This window comes from Pongo pygmaeus, chromosome 11, assembly GCF_028885625.2.
Source record: "Pongo pygmaeus isolate AG05252 chromosome 11, NHGRI_mPonPyg2-v2.0_pri, whole genome shotgun sequence".
NCBI lineage: Eukaryota > Metazoa > Chordata > Mammalia > Primates > Hominidae > Pongo > Pongo pygmaeus.
Window position 1 is genome coordinate 118,435,313 of NC_072384.2, and position 13,674 is coordinate 118,448,986.

General features: G+C 46.5%; 1 protein-coding gene across 12 annotated transcripts in view; it reads right to left on the minus strand.

Annotated features, from left to right (window-relative positions):
* The window catches only part of TNS1 (tensin 1), a 211,352-nt gene that overhangs the window by 166,089 nt on the left and 31,589 nt on the right, over window positions 1-13,674 (minus strand). For all 12 annotated transcript variants that reach the window (XM_063647941.1, XM_063647939.1, XM_063647938.1 and 9 more), the window contains exon 3: window positions 13,098-13,135. In XM_063647941.1, coding sequence (XP_063504011.1) covers window positions 13,098-13,135 — 38 coding nt within the window. The remainder of the gene's footprint in view (window positions 1-13,097; window positions 13,136-13,674) is intronic.

Consider the following 13,674-nt stretch of genomic DNA (forward strand, 5'->3'; position numbering starts at 1 on the left):
GCAGGTTCTCTCAGCCAAGGTGGAACCCCAGGAGGCAAGGAGCTGCCACTCCCCGCTGCCAGGCTCACCACACCCCGGGAGGCGGCCATCCACCAGCAAAGGCCTTGCTCTCCCTGCTTAGCCAGCTCAATGGGCACCACAGACCCCCCGAGCTAGAAGCCAGAAGCAGCCAGGGTGGCTGGTGTGGACCAGGGGTCTCCTCTCACCTCACCGACAGAGCTCCTAACCTGAACTGGACCTTCTGCCCTCCCCTGGCACCGCACCACGAACCCCGCCCTCCTAGATCCTTCACCTGCTCAGTGGGACTCCACTGGTCTTTGTTCCCTCCAGCATGCTTCATCCAGCATCTTGTTCCACCAGGACCTCAGGACTTTCCTCTCCTCTCTCCCTCTCCATTCTCCATCTCCCATTTGCCCTTCTCTCTGCTCTGGGCTCCTACCCTCCCCCTCTCTAACTCCTCTGGTCTCTCAGATGCAGCAAACCCTTGTGTGATGTTTACACAGCCCCAGAGTCAGAAACGCTGAAAAATATGAGACCTTTGGGGAGCCACATTCCAGGAAAATGAGAAGCCAGTCACAGCTCAGTGTCTCTTCACCCCCAGCCTTGCCCCTCCCTGCTATGGGGGGCAGGCTGCGTGTGTGTGCGTGTGTGTGTGTGTGTGTGCGCGCGCGCATGTGTAAGGAGAGAGAAAGAGAGAGAGAGAGACTCAAAGATGTCAGGGGAAGTTAAAGCTTCTTGCAAAATTGTTATAAAGCAAGAGGAAGTAGCTTCTCCCCCAAAACCTACCTCATCCTTGAATCCATCCCCAGCGAAGCTGAAGCCAGAAGAACAAAGACCAGGAGAAGCAGTAACTTCCCCAGGGCCTGCATCCAGTCAAGTTAAAGGGGCATTTCCAGGGGCAAACACAGGCTCCACAAGTGCTGCCAGGGACCCCAGCATCAGATGTTGGAAAATAATGCAGATCCCTAGGTCTAACCCCAGATGCACTGAGTCAAACTTGACAGGGCAGGAGTATGCTGAACAGGCTCACCAAGCAATGCTGAGGCTCACTGAACATCACAAGGGAACACTGACCCATCGCTCTCCCCTAAGCAATGATAAAGTCAGAAAATCACGAAGTCACAGCTGTGGGGAGTAAAGACTGAGTGTGGAACAAGAAAAGTCCCTTGCTGTACTGAAATCCATCAGACATTAGAGCCAGACTCTCAGACCCAAGCAGGAAGCCCACGTCACTGTCTGCTGGTTGCATAACTGGTGTTAAGACTTTCCCTTCAATGGCTCATTTGATAGTGTGAACAATCACATCTGCTTTATGTGTGGTGTTTCAAGGATTAAATGAGAAGAGTGTCACGTAGTCACCATGCAGGGGATACTTAATAAACAGTGGCTATAGGCCGGGTGCAGTGGCTCACGCCTGTAATCCCAGCACTTTGGGAGGCTGAGGTGTGCAGATCACGAGGTCAGGAGATCGAGATCATCCTGGCTAACACGGTGAAACCCCATCTCTACTAAAAATACAAAAAAATTACCCGGGCTTGGTGGCGGGCACCTGTAGTCCCAGCTACTTGGGAGGCTGAGGCAGGAGAATGGCATGAACCCAGGAGGCGGAGCTTACAGTGAGCCGGGATCAAGCCACTGCACTCCAGCCTGGGTGACAGAGCGAGACTCGGTCTCAAAAATAAATAAATAAATAAATAAAAATAAAAAATAAACAGTGGCTATAAGCAAAAGTAAGGAAAAGGTAAATTCTTTGAAAAGATCAACAAAATTGGCAAAACTTCAGCTAGATTGATTAAGATTCAAAGAAAGAAGACTCAAATTACTCAAATCACAAATGAAAGAGGGGACATTACTACCAACCTTTCAGAAATAAAAAGAATTATGAAGAAATACCATGAATAAATCAGATAACTAAGATAAAATAGACAAATTCCTGGAAAGGCATAAACTACCAAAACTGACTCAAGAAGAAATTAGAAATCTGAATAGACCTGTAATAAATAAAGAAATTGAACTGGCAATCAAAAAACTACACGCAAAGAAAAGTCCAGGTCCAGATGGCTTCACAGGTTTAAATGTTCTCCACAAACTTTTAAAGAAGAATCAATAGCAATTCTTTACAAATTCTTCCAAAACGTGGAAGACAAACAAACACCTCTCAAATCATTCTATGAGGCCAAAACCAAAGATACCACAGGAAAAAGAAAACTGCCATCCAATATCTCTTTTGAATATACATGCAAAAATCCTCAAGAAAATGCTAGCAAAGTGAATCCAGAAATATTTAAGAAGGGGAACTATACACCATGACCAAATGGGACTTATCCCAGGAATGAAAGGTGGTTTTAACAACTGAAAATCAATTGATGTAATATACTGTTTCAATAGACTAAAAACACAAAAACCACATGATCATCATTAAAAGAATTTGACAAAATCCAACACCATTTCATGATTTCAAAAACATTCAACAAACGAGGAATAGAAGGAAACTTCCTCAACCTGATGAAGGGCATCTATGAAAAACCCACAGCTAACATCATGCTTAGTGGTGAAATATTGGATAGTTTCCTCCTAAGTTCGAGAACTAGACAATGATTTCTGCTCTTGCCACTTCTAGTAACATTGTACTGAGGTTTCCAGTCAGAACAATTAGGCAAAAAATGAAATAAAAAGCATCCCAGTTGGAAAGGAAAAACTAAAACTATATTCACAGAGGACATCATCTTGTATGAAGAAAATCCTAAGGAATCCCTTAAAAACTATTAGAACTAATAAGTAGTGATAATTGTAAGATAAATCATCACTACACAAAATCAATCATATTTTTATATACTGACAATGAACGACCTAAAAATGAAATTAAGAACAACTCCATTAAAAACAGCATCAAAAAGAACAAAATGCTAAAGAAAAACTTCACAAAAGAAGTAAAAAATATATAATCTTAAAATTACAAAATATTGTTGAAATAAATTAAAGAAGATATAAATAAATATAAACATATCTCATGCTCATGAATCAGAAAACTCAAAATTGTTTTTTGGTGTTTTTTCTTCCTTGTTTTGATCAAAGTCTCACTCTGTCACCCAGGCTGGAGTGCAGTGGAGCAATCTCAGCTCACTGCAACCTCCGCCTCCCGGGTTCAAGAGATCTTCCTACCTCAGCCTCCCGAGTAGCTGGGATTACAGCTGTGTACCACCATGCCTGGCTAATTTTTGTATCTTTAGTATAGATGGGGTTTCACCATGTTGGTCAGGCTGGTCTCGAACTCCTTACCTACCTCAAGTGATCCACCCACCTCGGCCTCCCAAAGTGCTGGGATTACAGGCATGAGCCACCACTCCCAGTCTCAAAATTGTTAAGATGGCAATACTCCCCCAATTGGCCCACAGAGTCAATGCAAACCCTATCAGAATTCCAACTGGCTTATTTGTAGAAATTGACAGCCTGATCCTAAAATTTCTTTAAGGGACACAGAATAGCCAAGACAACCTTGAAAAAGAATAAAGTCAGAGAATTCACACTTCCCAATTTTGAAACTTAATACAAATGATGCCAAGATCATTCAGTGGGGAAAGAATGATCTCTTCACCAAATAGTGCTGGAAAAAATGGATAACCACATGCAAAACAGCATTTACCTTACTTCACACCATATATAAAAATTAACTCAAAATGGATAAAAGACCTAAATATAAGAGCCAAAACTGTAAACTCTCAGAAGAAAACAGGGGTAAATCTTTGTGACCTTGGATTTGGCAATAAATTCTTAGATATGAAAGCAAAAGCACAAGCCACTAAAGAAAAAATAAACTGGACTTCATCTAAATTCAAAACTGGCTTTTAAGACAACCGAGAATGGAAAAAAAAATTCAGATCATATATTTGATAAGGAATTTGTATCCTGAACATGTAAAGAACTTTAACAACTCAATAATAAAAGACAAATAACCCAATTTTTTAAATGAACAATGTCAATAAACATTTCTCCAAAAAAGATACACAAATAATCAATAAACACATGAAAAGACACTCAACATCATTAGTCGTCAGGGAAATCAAACCAAAACCACGATGAGATACCACTTGACATCCACTAGAATGGCTACAATCAAAAAGTCAGATAATAACAAATGTTGACAAGGATGTGGAAAAATTGGAACCTTCACATATTGCTGGCAAGAATGTAAAATGGCACAGCTATGTTATGGGTTGAATTATGTCCCTCACAAAAGATGTGCTGAAGTCCTAACCCCCAGCACCTTTTTGGAAGTAGGGTCTTTACAGATGTAATCAAGCTCTAAAATGGGGTCATGAGGATGGGCCTTAACCAACTATGACAGTTCCTGATAAAAAAAAATTTGGACACAGAGACATATAGACACAGAGGGAAGATGATGTGAGGACACAGGGAGGCCACCAAGTGAAGACAGAGGATGGGTGATGCACCTACAAGCCAAGATCGCTGGAGACCTCCAGAAGCTGGAAAGAGGCAAGGAAGGGCCCCTGCAGGTTTCAGAGGGAGCACAGCCCTGCCAACACCTTGATTTTTGACTTCTAGCCTCCGGAACTGTGAGACAATACATTTCTGTTGTTTTAAGTCACCTAGTTTGTGATACTTTTTTAGGACAGCCCTAGAAAACCAATATAAGCTATTGTGTGAAACAGCGGAGGAGCTCCTCAAAACGTTAAACATAGAGTTACCCTATGACTCCATAATTCCACTCCCAACTACACACACCCAAGAGAAATGAAAACAGATGTCCACACAAAAACTTGTACATGAATCCTCATGGCAACATTAGTCATAATAACCAAGAAGTGAAACAACCCAAATGTCCACCAACTGATGAATGGAAAAACAACATGGGCTACACTCATACAATGGAATATTACTCAACCATAAAAAGGGAGCTGCAGCATAGATGTACCTTGAAAACATTACACAAAGAAAAAGAAGCTAGTCCTGAAGACCACAGCTATGAAATCATCAGAATCGGCAAATATAGAGAGACAGGAAGATTAGTGGCTACTGATTGTTGGGGTGGGGTCGGGGAGAGATAGAGGGATTAGGGGTTCAAACTAAAGCATACAGGGTTTCTTTCCAAGCTGCTGAAAATCTTCTAAAATTGACTGCGGTGACGGTCACACAACTCTGTGATGATACAAAAAAAAATCATTGAATTGTACACTTTAAATGGACATATTGTATGGTATGTGAATTAGTTATACCTCAATAAAGTTGTTAAAGAAAAAAACAGGAAAGAAAGACCTCAACCCCAGGAAGCACTATTAAATACATAGTATTGTGCTAGCGCTGGCCATGAAGACAGAGCTTGGTCTCCAGAAGCTATAGACCAATGGTTCTCAAATGTGGCTGCAAAGGAAATGCACATGGAAAATGTTATTAAAATAAATTTTATTAAGATACAATTTACATAAATAAAATGCATCCCTTTTAGGAATAGAGTTCAACGGGTTTTGACAGGTGCATGCATAATTACCACAATCCAGATGGAGAACAATTCCATCCCCCAAGGAAATTCCTTCACACACCTTTGCAGCCAATCTCCCCACCACTCCCAACTCCAGGTAACTACTAATCTGCTCTGTCACTAGTGATTTGTCTTTTCCAAATTGCATTAAAAGGGAATCACCCAGTATGTGCCGTTTTTGTGTCTGGCTTCTTTCACTCTGCATGATGTTTTAGAGGTTCATCCACACTGTTGCGCATAGATTATTCCTTTTTATTGCAGTGTGGTATCCCACTGTACTTTGACATCGCAATTTCTTTATCCATTTACCTGTCATTGAATATAAAGGTTCGTTCCAGTTTGGCGCTATTGGAAATAAAGCTGCTATGAATATTTGTGAACAAGTCTTTTTACAGACACGCGTTTACTTCTCTCGGATAAATATCTTGGAGTGGAATTTCTGGGTCATACAGCAAGCGTATGTTGAATTTTATAAGAAATAGCCAAACTTTCTAGAGCAGCTGTACCATTTTACATTCCCACCACTGGTTACCACTTTTAAAAATCCCAATGCCCAGGTCAGGTCGTAGCCAAAACTAATTAAATCAGAATCTCCAGGGAGTAGAATACAGACATCGGTTTTCTTAAAGCACCCAGGTGATTCTAATGTCCAGACAAGACTTCAAACCACTGCTAGAGATCTCAGGGGCCATTTGGCAGGCAAACAAGCAAGAGACATACTATATTTGCCTATAGAATTTCCTCACTCTTCCTTGATAATGGAGAGAGAAAAGAAGGAAAAACAAAAGCAATGTCTATCTAGTCTTCACACCACTGCCCTCAGAAGCTTTATTGATCTCTCAGATTCTCTCCACCTTACAGGAAGTAGGAGAAGGACAGAAGAATACAAAATAATAAGTACATATTAGCAACTTTTTAACAACTGAGTTTTGAGCTTAGCATTTTAGTAGGGTTACCATTCCCAGCACTCACAAGAGCTCTACAAGATAAGCACTACTAGAATTACCATGTTACAGATGAAGAAGCTGGGGCTCAGAGAGGTTCAGTAACTTGCCCACGATCACACAGCCAGTTATTGATGCAACAGGGATTTAAACTTCAGTCTGTCTCCAAAGGCGAAGAGCTTAAACACTCCACTAGGCTCAGAGCCATCGATGGTCCTGGGGCCATGAACCTCCTCCCACTCAGGTATTTCTGGTAGCAGGAGAATACAAGCCTCCAACCCAAATGTAAAAGAAGGCTGCAGGTGTGTTTACAAGACTAGCAGGAAAGGTAACGTGCAAGGAGACTGAAAGGTGGGGGTTAATTATGGGATTTCCTTTCCTTTCAAGCTTAAAGGATGAGATTTAAGCCCTTTTGGTACAGGGGAGGAGACCAAGTTGTTGCTGCAGCCTCCTCCCTCCGCCTCAGTTGGTACTTGGGACTGGAAAGAGGTAACAGAGAGCTAAGGAAGGAAGCCAGTGGGTAAGAAAGAGCCACCCAAGAGGCTGAAGCCTGGGCCATCTGCCTGCCCAGCAGCTGCCTGGTCCTTTCACTGAACTCTTGTCTGACCTGCAGCGGACAGAGTATTTGGCTGGAAGATGCTGCTGTCGTCAACTGAAACTGCTATTTCAAAACAAGGAGTGAGGATCAGCAGGGAGGAAAGCATTTTTCAAAATGTATCCAGGGGCTAGGGGAAACTGGGTGCTTGCCACACAGGAACTTTCTGTACTATCCTTTGCAACTTTTCTGTAAACCTAAGACTATTCTAAAATTAAAAGTTTACTTAAAATAATAAACACATAAATAAAAGTTATTTGAAAGTTATGGAGTCATATAGCAGGGGACAGAAGAGAAAAGCAAAAAGGAAGAAAAGCTGCTGTATACACACAGCACAAGTGCTAACATAAAAGTTGAAGGCAGGCAGGGTGTGGTGGCTCATGCCTGTAATCTCAGCACTTTGGGAGGCCAAGGCGGCCAGATCACTTGAGCCCAGTAGTTCAAGACCAGCCTGAGCAACATGGCGAGACCCTGTCTCTATAAAAAGTAAAAAAAAAATTAGCCAGGTGTGGTGACGCACACTGCAGTCTCAGCTCGAACTCGGAAGGCTGAGGTGGGAGGATTGAGGATGGCTTGAGCCCATGAAATTGAGGCTGCAGTGAATCATGACCACACCACTGCACTCTGCCCTGGGCAACAAAGTGAGATCTTGTCTCTGGAAAAAAAAAAAAAAAATTGGAAGACAAGTCCTGGGCCATTCATTTTAAATCCTCAACAGGAGAGAAACAACTGGGGACAGATAAGGACCCCAATGAGGGGTAAGGGTGGGAACTAAGGGAGACTGGGAATTTGCTTCCTTCAGGAGATGTAGAATGGGGTTTCCATGAACTACAGTTAAGATTCCTGGCTCTGACCCAGGCCCCTCTCTCCAGTGTCTGATGCTTTCACTCTTGTTCTCTCTCCTCACCTGCTCCCTGCCCATTTAACCCAGAGCAGACCAGAATCACATCGAAGGCCCCTATGCCAAGGTGCCATTAGCCAAGTTGGGCACCGTCATGGGGCCTGGATGTTGGATCTGTACAATGGGGCCACCGTGAGCCCTGCCCACCTCACAGAACTGCAAAGACGAGGGAAAACATGTTGTAGATTACAAAGTTCTGTGTAGACAGAGGTGACTAAGGGTTCATAGCAGGTCTGCTCCTAACAGTCCCAAACTGGAAAGAACCCAAATGGCAATCAACAGTGGAATGGATAAACACATTGTGGTTTCTTCACATAATGGAATACAACATAGCAATTAAAAAGAATGAGCTCCTGCAACCCGCAAGAACACGATGAGCCTCCCAGACATAATGCTGAGTGAAATACGCCAGATACAAAAGCAAACATACTGTGTGATTCCATTTCGATGAACATTCAAGAACAGGCAAAACTAATCTCTGATGATACAGATAAAGACAGCAATGACCTTTGGAGTATATTGACTTGAAGGAACATAAGGGTTGCTTTTTGGGTGCTGGGAATGTTCTAGATTATGATCTGGTTCTCATGTATGTACAAATCTATCAGGATGTACATTTCAGTTTTGTATAATTGAGAGTGTGAATTATACCCCAATTAGAAAAAGGAATATGATTAGAATTATTATTTGGAGCACCCTCTGTGTCAGAAGATAGGAAGGCTTTTGGGAGGGGTATTTAAAGTGATTTTGCCGCTACTTCTCTCCTGCTTTCCTCCATCCCCTTGGCCTCTCCCCAGAAAGGAAGGACTTGTTTCTCAAAATTCCTTTATTCCATCTTTTATCCCTTTATTGGCACTCCTACTATGGACTAGGTACTATTCGGGAAGCTGGGGTAGAACCTAGCTCTCCACCTTCCGATGGGCAATCAACACATAGATAACATTGACTATGAGCCGGCACCGAGGCTCTACCTCTACCAGCAGGAACATTTTCTCTCAAGCACGTGCAAGTGGCAGAGAGCTGGGCACAGAATATCTGGGATCCTTTCCAGGCTTTGACTATCGTTCCAAGAAAGGAGAAAGGTGCCTACTATATGCCAATGTGCATTTAATCCTCTGCAACCCAGCTCACATATCTAGAAGGCAGCAGGGGTAGAGTTCAAACCCAAGTATGTCTGATTCCTGTACCCTGCCCTTCCCAACACTCCCACGGCCTCCTAGCTGCCAGGTCAGCATTGCCCTGTCTCTGGGCATCTGTAGTGTCACCCTCCGAGATGGCCCCCACTGATTCTTGCCTCATGGTATTCAAGCCCTTATGTAGATTCTTTCCACACTGAATAAGGCTGACCTATGTAACCAATAGGATATTGTAGAAATAACAGTGTGTCTTCCAAGGATAGTGTATAAAAGACATTGTGGGTTCCGCCTTGCTCTCTCTTGAATCATTCATTCACTCTTGGGAAACCAGCCACCATGTTGTAAGGACACTCAAGCAGCCCTATGGAGAGGTTCGTGTGGTGAGAAACGGAGGCTACCCGGCAACAGCCAACCCCAACTTGATAGCCACATGACAGAACCATCTTGGAAAATGATCCTCCAGCCCCAGTCAGGCCTTGAGAAGACTGCAGCCCCAGCCAACATCTCAGCTGCAACCCCATGAGAGACCCCTAGCCAGAACCAGTCAGCTAAGCCACCCCCAACATCCTGACCCCCCAAAATATTTATTATTATGAGATAATAAGTGTTTGATGCTATTTTAAGCTACTAAATCTGGGGGCCATTTATTACACCATATCACTCTATATACATAACACAGCCCCTGTCAGAACCATCGCTTCATGCTGCAGGAACAGTGAGGGTGGTGTGTGAAGGCATTAGGAACCAGCCACTTACCAGAGGAGTGACTACAGCAGGCTGAATAGAAGAGGACCAACATCGGCAAGAAACCCCAAGTGCATGGGGGGACTGTGAAAAGGAGACCAAGCAAAGCCGAAACCCTGGAGCCATCTTTCCTAGAAATTTCTCACACACCTCATCTATCTCAGTAAGTGAAACCATGCGCACCCAATTACTCTGGCCAAAATCTGGGAGTCATCTTTAAGCCCACTCCCGCTCTCACGCCCAAAATCCGATGGCTCAGTAAGGCTCCAGCTCTCCCTCAGAAGGCATCCCAGACCCAGCCCCTGCTCACTGCCTTTCTGGCGAGCACCATGGACTAAGCCACCAGACTCTCTCGAGTGGGCAACATCAGCAGCCTCTTGGCCCATGTCCCTATTCCCACCCTGGTGCAGGCAGGGTGGCCTTCTCAGAGCGGAAATCCAGTCGCGTCCCTCTGGCCCAAACTCCCCAGCACTCATTACTCTCCAGCCCTCTTTCAAGTGTAACGAGCTCCTCTCACCTCAGGGCTTTTGCACCTGCTCTTTCTCCTCCCCCACGTCATCATCTGGGTCCCACCTCACACGACTCTTCCTCCAAGGGGTCTTTCTGGGCTACCTTAGCAGAATTCTCTAACCCATTGCTGCAGCTCATTCCCTTCAAAACTTGCCTGCCTACTTAGTGCCTGTCTCCCCTATTAGATTGCAAGACCCATGAGGGCCAAGACCTTCTCTATCTGTTCACTTAGAACAGCATTTGGCCCATGGAAGGAGATTACTAAACATTCATTAATGAATCCTGCCTAGAAGCAGGGGATGGACAAGATGACCTCCAAGTTGATGAGGCTATAAAATCCACAGTATAGAGCTCTGCTGTGGCTCTGTGGCTCCCACTGCCCTTCCCAGCAGAAGGAAAAGGCAGGGCGGCAGTAAGAGCTCTGGTTTCAGAGACAGACCCACCAGCTGGGTGGAGCGCTCACCACCAGTGGGTCCCATTCCCTATAGAGGAAACTCGTATACAAAGACCATCTGTCTGCCTGGTTGCTGCCTTGCCAGTCTACCCTCTCCCCCACTTAGTTGGCCTCCTTGGGCAGAGCAGAGCAGGACTGCGGCAGCCTGGTGCATTCTGAGCCCCCAGCACATGTGAGAGACTCCTCAGGTAGGCTATGCCCCCAAAAAGTCATCTTTGCCATTCGCCTGTTCCCATGCACAAGGCTACTGCATGACAAGGGGCCATCTGTCGTATCTTTCTGGGCCTCTCTGGGCCACCCATCTCCCCTAATCAGACCCTTCACTGCCCGGAAGTTTATCCCCTTATCCTTCCTAAATGTATCCTGCTACTGTCAAGAGATGGAAAGCAAAAGGAGGAATGGCAGGCAAGGATGGAGAAATGCATGCCAGTAGGCAGTGAGGGATGAGGAGAAGGAAGCACAAAGGCCCAGGGACAGAGAGCAGGTGAAGAATTACACTGGGACACCTTGGGGAAGTCACTCAAAGTGGGGCACCTCAGTTTCCTCATCTGTCAAACAACAGGATCTTTTGGCCAATGTTTTATGCTCTAAAGGAATTAAAAGAACAAAGTCTGATAATGCATGTGAAATGCTGTCTAAGACCCAAAGCACTGTACAAATGTCCATTGCTATTAAGAGAAAAGGTTGCAGGAAGGGCAGTACAAAGGGGTAGACTGGGCAGGAGCAAGAAAACTGGAAAGTTCTGGAGTTTTAGGCAAAAAACTGCTCTGGATAAACAGAACAAGGAAGAAGGTGGAAGGAAAAGCAGAAATGTACTCTCCATCCAGGGGAGAAAAGGCTGAGGGAGGCCGCAGGAAAGGAGAAGACAAGGGAAGGGGCAGAAAACTCACTGCATGGAGGTACTTGCTGCAAGCCAGGCCCTCTGCACCTCTGCAAGGGGAGCATTCCAAGCCAGAATCCACAGATGGAGACGTCCTCCAGCAAGGCGTGTGCTTGGCTTAAGTAAAGTTTCTTTGGAGGAAGATTCCTCCCAGACCTGCTTGATCCATCAGCACCCCTTCCCCAAGGTAACACTTGTCTCTCCAAGCTCCCAGTAGCTGAGCATCAGTCATGACATTTTTGAGCACCCACCCTGTGCCAGGCACTGGGCTGGGCAATTCACATACATTACCTCATTGAATTCTCACAACAACTTTATGAGGTAGGCTTCTTATTCCCATATCCTTGAGGATGAAACAGAGGCTCAGAGAGGTACATAACTTGCCCAAGGCCACCCAGCTAATAAGAAGCAAAACATGAGATGCACCAGATACAGGTCCTCAGCTGCTCAATGAATGCTCCTTCTGGAAGCATCTTCTCCTTCTACTCTCTGAACTCTTTGAAAGGTCAAATATGAAGAGCAAACGTAGGGAGTGAAAGGGCAGGGAGGGTTACAAGGGTCAACAATGGCAGAAGGTGCAGACATTGGCTGCAAGTGAAAGGCAAGGAACGCCCTTTCCACCCCTAGGCAGAGCTGAGCCCATTGGACAGAACCATTTCCTTCCCAAATTCATAATCCATCTTGGTGCCAATCCCCCACCCCCTGTTATTCCAAGAAGCTGATATATGACTCCTATGTCCAAACCTCAGTGGATACATCAGGGGCTGAGCCAGCCTGGCCAACCAGGGCCCAGCAATCCCTCCACTCTTCTTGCCTCAGTTTCCCTCTCCCATCAAGACCAGCCAGAAAATACTCATGGGGAAACTGAGGACCAAAAGGAGACCTGGCCAATAAAGAGGAAGGGACAGTCTCTCAGGCGGCTCCAGACCAGCCAATCCTGACCTCCGACCTCTTTCTCCATTTATCCCACCCACCCGCTTCTCCCGCCCTCGGGGTCCTGTGGCTGTGGACACTGAGGTTTTCTAGGTTGGCCAAATTGGGCCAACTGGGGCTCTGCGCGGCCCGGGGTAATTGAAATGGATCCCCTCCCCCTTTCCCTCTCCCCCTTGAGAACTAGCAGAAACACCTTCAAAGGCCGCTCCCTCGGAGCTCGGTACCCACCAGCCACCCCCAGTAACCGCCCAGATTGAGCGCCGCGCCCCCCACCCAGATCCCCCGACTCCCCAGCCCGCCCCTGCCCCCGCCCCAGTCCCCGAGCCTTCGCCTTCACCTTGACCTGCGCCCGCTCCCAGGCCCAGGCGCTTTGCATAAACAAAGAGAGGAGGAGGGACGCCCCGGGCACCGCCCCCGCCCCGCCGGCGCCCCCGCTCCAGTCTGGGACCCCGAGCCAGGCCTGTCCCAAGTCCTCCCGGGCCCGCCAGCCCGCGGCCCCTTACCTTGGCCTGGCATTTCCGATGACAGGAGAAGCTGCAGACTGCAAGAGGGTGAGACACAGAAAGAAAGTTTTAGCCGCGAGGTATGAAATGGAAACTCCGCGAAATCTCCTCCCACCCCAGCCCGCAATCCGCGCTCGGAAAGGAAGGAGGGAAGGAGGGACGGAGGGAAGGAGAGAGGGAGAGAGGGAGGGGACGGAGGGGAGCGGCTGCCGGGCCTGCGGGGCGGGAGCGCCCGGGACTGCGGACCCGCGGCCGGGGAGGCAGGGGGCTCCCAGCGCCAGAGCCCCTCCGGGTGGGGGCAGCAAAGGGGGGGGTCCCCCACTGGACCCCTGCCAGGGGCAGAGGTAGCCCGGACTCGGGCCCCACGCCAGCCCCACCAAGGAATAAGGGGGGCCTTCTCCCCTTACACACACACCAGGCAGGCAGACGACATCGCAAACCACAATCACACGTACTCTGCCCCAGAGACAGACACACAGACCCAATTCAGAGTCCAGGAGAGGGCCCACGCATATACACATTACACCCACACACACACTCACCCAGAACCACTCCCACCGATCCACACAGCCACCCA